This window comes from Phasianus colchicus, chromosome 1 (assembly GCF_987193195.1).
Source record: "Phasianus colchicus chromosome 1, bPhaCol1.hap1.1, whole genome shotgun sequence".
Lineage (NCBI taxonomy): Eukaryota > Metazoa > Chordata > Aves > Galliformes > Phasianidae > Phasianus > Phasianus colchicus.
In genome coordinates this window covers 192,402,906-192,411,958 of record NC_143436.1, presented here as the reverse complement: position 1 = coordinate 192,411,958, position 9,053 = coordinate 192,402,906, and the positions used below count along the sequence as shown (strand labels likewise).

Here is a 9,053-nt window from a genome sequence, read left to right as displayed (position 1 = left end):
TGCTCCCAGACATAACCCAAGCATCATCCAAGGGTTTGGAGTATGCTCAGAACAGCAGTTGAGAGCTGGAAATGTTCACACAGGTCAAGATGTCCAAGCACAAAGTCGACTAAAGACTACGAAGAGTCTTGTCCCTTAACTTTGTAATGCAAACAAGTTTTACTCCACAGTAAACAAGAAAGGCAATGCAACTTGGAAAACTTCTAGAAGGTCAATCTGAGATTTTGACCTTTTCACACTGACTGTGGAATGCAAAACAAGTCACCTCCATGCCAATGAGATACAGCTGGCAGAGGGACTGGAAGGAAGAAAAAATTGTAAAAGATACCTACATGTTCATTACATTTCCAAAATGTTGAACTTTCTTTTGGAAGAATGTGATTTGGAGATGACTTTTGAAACAAGTGCTTGCTGATTGTAATATGTGCCAGGAGGTGAGGATCCCAAGATCTTAGCTTTTCAAATCTACAGGGAATCTGAGTAAAGAGATATATCCCAACATAATCCCTTGCAGGGGATAATTCCAGAAAAAAAATCTCTCAATTCCTCTTTCTTGAGTAAAAGCTATGGCACAGGAATAATGCAGCAGGTCAAGTGGATGTTTTTTTGAAGTTAAAAAGAATGAATGTTTGAAGCTTTAGTGCAAACAGCTTAGAAATCAAAGACAGTTGTTAATTTCTCTCTTTTCTTTATTTCTACAGAATATAGTTTAGTGCCTGTTTATTTAACAGAGACAGTAATCATATATTCATAGAATCATAGAATCACCAAGGTTGGAAAAGACCCACAAGATCACCCAGTCCAACCATCCAGGCATCACCAGTAGTTGTCACTAAACCATGTCCCTCAACACAATGTCCAAACGTTTCTTGAGCACCTCCAGGGTCGGTGACTCCACCACCTCCCTGGGCAGCCAATTCCAGTGTCTGACCATTCTTTCAGAATGGTAGTATATCTTTCAGAAGTAGTAGCATTTCCTAACATCCAGCCTGAATCTCCCCTGGTGCAGTTTGAAGGCATTCCCTCTAGTTCTATCAACAGTCACACGAGAGAAGAGGCCGACACCCAGCTCACTACAACCTCCCTTCAGTAGAGAGCAATAAGGTCTCCCCTGAGCCTCCTCTTCTCCAGACTGAACAATCCCAGTCCTTCAGATGCTCCTCATAAGGCCCGTGCTCCAGACCCCTGACCAGCTTTGTCACCCTTTTTTGAACCTGCTCCAGTGCCTCAATGTCTTTCTTGCAGTGAGGGGCCCAAAACCGGACACAGTACTCCAGGTGCGGCCTCACCAGAGCTGAGTACAGGGGGAAAATCACTTTCCTGTTCCTGCTGGCAGTATTAGTTTCTGATACAAGCCAGGATGCCATTGGCCTTCTTGGCAATCCAGGCACACTGCTGGCTCATGTTCAGCCAAGCATCAGTCAACACCCCCAGGTCCATTTCGTCTACACAGTCTTCCAGCCACTCTGCCCCAAACCTGTAGCGTTGCCTGTGGTTGTTGTGGCCGAAGTGCAGGACCCGGCATTTGATCTTATTGAACCTCATTCCATTGGTTTCAGCCCAGCTATCCATCCTGTCCAGATCCTTCTGTAGGGCTTTGTTACCCCCAGGCAGATTGACAACCTGGTGTCATCTGCAAACTTACTGAGTGTGCACTCAATGCCCTCATCCAGGTCATAAATAAAGGTATTGAAGAGGACAGGCCCCAGCACTGACTCCTGGGGAACACCACTCGTAACCGGTCGCCAGTTGGATTTAGCTCCATTCACTATCACTCTCTGGGCCTGGCCTTCCAGCCACTTCCTTACCCAGCCAAGAGTGTACCTGTCCAAGCCACGGACTGCCAGCTTCTGCAGAATACTGTGGCAGTCAGTGTCAAAGTAGAAGTATAGGTAGACTACATCAACAAACTTTCCCTCATCCACCAGACGGGTCATAGAAGGATCACAGAAGGAGATCAGGATGGTGTGCTGCTGTACATCTCAAATAGTTCAGATTTCTGGAGTAAACTCCTGGCATTCTTTGTCCATTGACAGTCAAATTAAATGTATAAAACATATTAGGGGTTTGAACTTCTGTTGACTGAATACCTATATAAAAATTCATAATGAATTTCTTATAATCTATCCAATGGTATTAATGACTAACTATTCACAATAGTTGTACTTCTTTCCTGGGGAGATCCAGAAGTTCACCGGGAAAAAAAAAATGATGATTTTCTGCAGTTCTGATGGGGAGATTTAATTATAATGTTATTTTCTTTAGAAGATAAATAAATCTAGAAATCCCTCCTAATTTTCTGATGCTGTTTCTCAAAATGTGTGTATTTAAAATCATTTTAGCCTTAAACTTACATATTGCAGATGCAATGTTTGAATAATATCCTCCACATTGCTGTTTACGTACATAAACAGTCACATTTTCTTTCCTCTCTTCACTTCTCTGGATAATCATCTCTACTGTGGGAGGGAAACAAACAGTGTAAACATAGAAAAGAAAAGAAAAATGAGGGACTAACAAGGATAAGGTTAGGAACTAAAGAATTTAAAGGAGACAAGGAGAAGTGAGAAAGGAACTAGAAAAGCAGATATCTGTAAAAGAAAAATGGACCAGAATATGGGGTAAGAGAAAAAAAAAAAAAAAAAAAAAAAAGACAAGGGGAAATGTAGGAAAGGACAACAAAACAGAACTGACTGTAGCAGACTTTGAAGGGGGAACTTCAAACATCCCAAGGTCTCAGCAGGCGGCTTTTTTTTTCCCACACTTTCACAAAGAAAGGAAGAAATTTACTTACAGTGTTGTCACAAAATAAAAAGTATAAATATCTCAAAAATAACAAGCTGTCTTGGATGGTGTGGTAATTATAATAAATTTGGGAATGAACTCAGCTTTATTTCACCAATAGACATCTGCAATAATAAAAACAACAGCAGCAAACCAAGTATGATTTCAAGAAGAAGAGCTAATAAAGAATGATGATAAACAAAGTGTGAAATATTTTTGTTCCATTGTTTGATTTCTTGGAATAAATAGGATAGACTCCAAAGGTAAGGGAAAAATATAAGAAGATAAGAAGTTAGGAAAAATTGAATGTAAATATGGCACTGAGAAGGAAAGGAAAGGGTGGAAGAGGATAGAAGATACAAGTTTAATCACCTACCATAACATTTTTTAATTTATGAATTCACTCATTCATCTTAATCTCATCACAATATCACATCTGAATGCCTAAAGGCCAGAAATGGTTTAATTTCACCTCTCCTCCCTAAAAGGCAACTGAGAGATGATGATATAAATTCATTATTCCTGTTCAGTAGTTCTCTCTGCTTTTAGTGCAATAGCAAAACAAACCATCTGATCCGCAGTGAGGCGTTGCTGATGTAGTTCCCAATTTAATGATATCCGCTTTTGATATTACTGCCTTAGAAAGTATGTGGGAAGGCCCTTGGGTGTTTACTTGTACTGCACGAGAACACCAAATATAGTAGATGACATGGATTTGGATATTTTCCCTTCCTAGCGTTTTTAAAAGCCTTTAGAAATCACACTGTCGTGGTAAAAGCATTCTGACTTGTGCTGAGAAAATATAGTCCCTCTCTTTTCACTTTAGACTGAGTACTAAAGAACGGACATGGACTCTTAGAATGGAGATAAGCAAAGTTTTAGGAATGAGACAACCCCCTCCAACCTGGAATGACTATGAATCTTTGACTTCCTAAGTGCCTAAATTATTTACCATCTTACCTTCTCTATAGCAGATATTTCTTATGATCACTTAGGTCAATATAAAATTCCTTATAGTCATTGCAAAGGCAGAGATATAATGAAAATGAAATGAAAATTATGAACCATTCAGCTAAAAGATGATATTACTTTGCAGGTATACTAGCTAATAGTTTTTACACTCAAGGAGAGTAGTCAAGTCAAAAACAGCTGTGCATTCTGAAAATGATTTGAGGATTTTTTGTGCGTGTGCTTGTTTCTTCATTTTTAATGTTTGTTTGTTTTGTTTTGTTTCATTTACTTTAATTTTTTTACTATAAACTTTAAGATGTTTCCCTGAAAGTTTTGTCTGTCAGTTCAACAGATGCATAATTTATACAACTAACTAAGCTTCAATGACCTTCCATAAAGATATCCTCCAACAAGAAACAAACAGGATAAGGAGTATTGAGGGGAAGAGGAATTATCTTTAAGCATTTCATAACACTGAAGAAACTGTCCTTGTGATATTAATGAAAAGAAAGCTAAAAGAAATCTGTGATAAGGAAGAAAACAAACAGAGATGGAAGTAATCCCAGTTTATAATCCTTTATAAACTTTTTCAGAAGGTAGAACTTTTCCCTAGTCCTTGTGTGAGAGTGGGAAGTCATTTCAAGAAAAAAACTTGTACATCACAGTCATTGAATCTATTTAACTTTTGAGATGAAACAAAATTAAACAGAAAAAAAGTTATTGTCCTGATACTGTCAGATGGAAGTAAGGTGAAAGTCTTAATGACCACTGTTAGTAAACTAGCAATGGAATAAATTAGAGCTTTAGCGTTTTTTTTACACACCTTTGTTCTGGAATCCCTGGAGTTGGCTGATGAGTGTATCTCTACAGGCACTAAAGAAATATATATTGGATGAGAGAGTACTTGGTTTTCGTGTAGTCATTAGGAACTAACTACTTTTTTCATCTTCGTTACAATGATCTTGGTGATGCCTACATTTGGTGTAGCTTGCAAAGTTAAAGAAGTGGTACTAGGGAACTCAGTCTTATTTTCAATTTATAAATGCATTTGCTATACAAAGAAATCTCAACAAAAGATTTTTTTTTTATTTTATTTTGTTGTTATGAGGCTTTTTTGATGTTTTTTGTTTTAATTTTGTTTGATTTGGGTTTTGATTATATATTTGTAAAAGCTCTAACATAGTCATTACACTGTCATCAAATAAACATTGATTAGACTTCTTTGCTTTCAGGTGTGAACTAGTTATAGATACAAGCCTGTTACAAATACTGTAACATTTTCTCATAAAGCAATAACCATAAGGCTTTTTTTAAAAAAAATGTAGTAAAAGAAGATGGTTAAATCTGCAGAGAATACAGATAATTATTTTAGGAAGGGAAAGGCTAAAATCCAAATATAATGACAAGACCAGAATATAAATGGGAAATGGCAATATTGTGGCAGAAAACATGAAAATAAATTGAAACCTGGGGAAAAGATGGAAAGAGTAAGGACAAAAGTGATATTTTATTTTCTCTTTAATTCACCTAAAATTCTAATTTCAGCATCCATTTATCTCACTCTATTTTGTGTATAACAAAACTTTCATCAATACAGCATACAGACATCAAGTGCTTGACTTCTGTCCTCTCCCCTGGAAGCAATGATGGATATTTTATTAATCATCACTCTTGCTTCATGTCTCTTCCTCCTGAGGTGAGGAGGTAGTGTCAAAGCTAAGCAGAGGGTTTTGTTTTCATTCTTGGTTCTAATCCCTTTGTCTTTAGAATGTCACCAGAAATGAGTTTGGAGACCCCTACAGGGAAACAAATTGTACAGAAAAATGCATTTTACCAGGTCACATTAATAAATAAATAGATAATATCTCCTTTTCTCCTTTGTTTCAGGAGTTCTTTTTTTTTTTTTTTTTTTTTTTTTTCCCCATGACAGGTTGAGAAAGAGACCAAAGAGTAGACACTGTGTGGCTTGTTTGATTTTGATCCATGATCATAGACTGAGTAGAAAGAGTAGATGCCCTATCGCTGTCCTACAGTGAGGCTGTGCTGTGGCTTTACCATGGTGGTTTTCATCTGCTTCCCTGCAGAACTTCACAGGAAGGGCTCTCAAGGAACTTTTGGATCTCTGTTGTTGCAGCACGCATAGTACTGAGCTAAGGAAAAATCATAATTCTGCGCATGAATGGTGTTTGAATTTTATGATATACTGTACTGCATCTCCAAACATTATTTTGATGGCTTTTATTGTTATTGCGTTGTTGTTGTTGTTTTTCTGAGTGAGATGGTAGCCCAGTGGAACCAGAGCAGGTTCTCCAGAGCAGTGGTCATGGCACCAAGCTTCCCAAGTTCAAGGAGCATTTGGACAGTTCTCTCAGATACAGGCTTTGAATTTTGGAAGGAGACTGCATCTGAAGTCCATGATTCTTTTGGATCCTTTCCAGTAAAAACTAAAATTCAATGAGTTCTATGAGTTTAATCATCCACCTTCCCACTAAGCATTTTTTAGTCTTCTGTTTACACATGCCTCCTATTGGTAATAACATATGTTCTTGATAAACAATATTTAAAATATCAGTTTAAAATGTTATATTCACCATTTACCTGGCAATTTTAAACAGTGATTTCACCCCAAGACTAACTGAATCACCCTCTTCATTAGTTTTGTAGATTTGACCGAAACTCTCACCATAGTGATTTGTAATCTATCCTTATCTCAATTCCTCCAGAGAGGATATGCATCTTAAAAATACAGCTGAGCAGAGAAGAATCACCTAACACATTATTGGATAAAACATAACAGGATTTGCTGAAGAATATATTTCATCAGTCAGAAGTGAAGCTTATATAAACACAAGGTACTAAAAGAAAAGAGCCTCAGAAAAAACTCACACCTACCCAAAGCAATAGCAAACTGTGTGACATATTTGTGATCAAAATAGTCAGTTCAACAAGATTTTCTGCATTGGGCAGGTAGATTCACATAAGTACAACCACATATATTGTAATCAACAACTCACTAAACTACATAAAAAATGAAAACAAACCAATATAAAATAGACTTTGAACAGAAGAATCAGTTTTAAGGAGAGACTTGGCCATAAAGTTGCTATAACTTTAAAGTTATATATTGATATACACACACACACACATATATATATATACATATATATGTTATATATATATGTTGCTATATATTCTGGAATCCTGACACGAATAAACCTGATTCAGAATATAATTACAATTACATTGATTGTCTGTACATTTCTGTCTTAGCTTCCCTCCAGATTATCTTTTAATTAGATTTGCACGTATGAAAACATATTTGTTCATATGTCACATAAGCTACGTCTTGTATAGCAATTTGTATCATCCAATTTTAAGCTTCTCATGTGGAAATTCCTTTAGCTGAGAACCAGTATTTGAGTGTTCTGTAAATTTTTACCTCTGTTTCAGTCCTATCCTGAGTTTGGAAGTCTTGAACTGAAAATTTGAAATCATGTCTTGTACTTGATTTGCTAGTTCAGTGCATTGATTTCTTGCAGTTTATTCTTCTTTTTCCACTTTATTTAATTGAATTGTGAGAGAGCAATATTTGGATAGAAAAAAAGAAAAAAAGGAAAGGAAAGGAAAGGAAAGGAAAGGAAAGGAAAGGAAAGGAAAGGAAAGGAAAGGAAAGGAAAGGAAAGGAAAGGAAAGGAAAGGAAAGGAAAGGAAAGGAAAGGAAAGGAAAGGAAAGGAAAGGAAAGGAAAGGAAAGGAAAGGAAAGGAAAGGAAAGGAAAGGAAAGGAAAGGAAAGGAAAGGAAAGGAAAGGAAAGGAAAGGAAAGGAAAGGAAAGGAAAGGAAAGGAAAGGAAAGGAAAGGAAAGGAAAGGAAAGGAAAGGAAAGGAAAGGAAAGGAAAGGAAAGGAAAGGAAAGGAAAGGAAAGGAAAGGAAAGGAAAGGAAAGGAAAGGAAAGGAAAGGAAAGGAAAAAGGGCATGTTATTTCAGATATTATGAAATGTTAGGTAGGTTTAGAAACAGAAATGCCTTGACGATTAACATACGTGACCAAGAAAAAAATAGGTGAATCAATAAGTGCATAAGATCTTGACTCCATGTCTATAACTTTTGCATGCTTCTCCTAAGCTGTAGTACAGGGCTTAGACTTTCACATTTTCCAAATGACACATAAAATGCTGGCAAAGCATCCTAAATGCCAGTTTCAGCTTTGAATTAACTATGATCAGGATAATAGAGTGTATTGAAGGATATGCTCCAGTTACAACTAAAGATACTGCAACCTTCACAAAATCTTTGCTTTGAGAAGTTGACAAAGTCAAAAGAATTTGAGCTACAAAACTGGAAATATATAGGATCAGGAAAGAAATAATGGATTTGATGGCAATTAGGTGAACATCTATCAAAGGATCCCTGAAGCTATCTACATAGCATTGCATTTTCTTGGTGTGTTTCCACAGAGAATTAATTAATAGGCCTGAAGTTATCATAGATAGTACCAGAGGAAAAAAGCAACCTGTAAAGTAAAGAAGAAGCAGGTACAAATGTGAACTATCCCAGCCACTGATATGTGCTGTGCTATTATTTCCACAGTTCCCCGTTGACCTGCAGAGGTAGGTGTTGGGTGTAATCCATAATAAGGGAAATGAAGTTACAGAAGAGATTAACAGTGATCCTAGAAGCAGCCATGGGATCATCGCAGTTATTCTGAGCTTGATTTGTAGCAATAACCATTGTGTGACGTTGATTATTTTAACACAGTAGAGGACGTAGAGCCAAGTACTGAACCACAAACTGGCATGGTTTACAAACATCCATATAGCACCAAAAGTTTTGTACACAGAAGCCAACTTAAACACATCTGTAAAGTAGAGACTGTGAATGTACATCATTACAGTCACCTGCAAAATGAATCTTGATGTGCTCAGGAAGATGAGGATCATATCAGCTGCAGATATTCTTTTGCTTTTGATCCAGTTAATGCTATTAACAGCGGTAATAAATCCATTTCCCATAAATCCAAGAACAACTTCAATAGCAACAATGCACATTGAAACGATGAGAACTGGTGGTAACATCTTGTTGTTCTGGTCGTTTCTGCCTGTTTAACTTGTGGAGCTGTGCAAGAAGATGAGCAGAACACACAGTATATGACACTAGCTCTAGTCCCAGACTGCTCACTTTATATCTAAGAAGAAAAACACATTTGGAATTGATAGCAGAAAATGATTGCTGGGATTTTTCCTGAGTTGCAAATTAGAGCAGGACTTAGCAATTAATTCTAACCTTTCACATACAAAAGATTTGCCTACATTTTTCATTA

The 9,053-nt window shown here is 36.9% G+C and overlaps 1 protein-coding gene across 1 annotated transcript; it reads right to left on the bottom strand.

The window, feature by feature from the left end:
* Positions 1 to 7,872: 7,872 nt before the first annotated feature.
* On the bottom strand, positions 7,873 to 8,808 carry LOC116230356 (taste receptor type 2 member 40-like). The gene has a single exon (XM_031595477.2). The coding sequence runs from the start codon at positions 8,806 to 8,808 to the stop codon at positions 7,873 to 7,875; it is 936 nt and encodes a 311-aa protein (XP_031451337.1).
* Between the last annotated feature and the right edge of the window lie 245 nt (positions 8,809 to 9,053).

Coding starts and splice junctions, on each gene's coding strand:
- LOC116230356 (XM_031595477.2), bottom strand. CDS start 8,808: ATGTTACCACCAGTTCTCATCGTTTCAATGTGCATTGTTGCTATTGAA.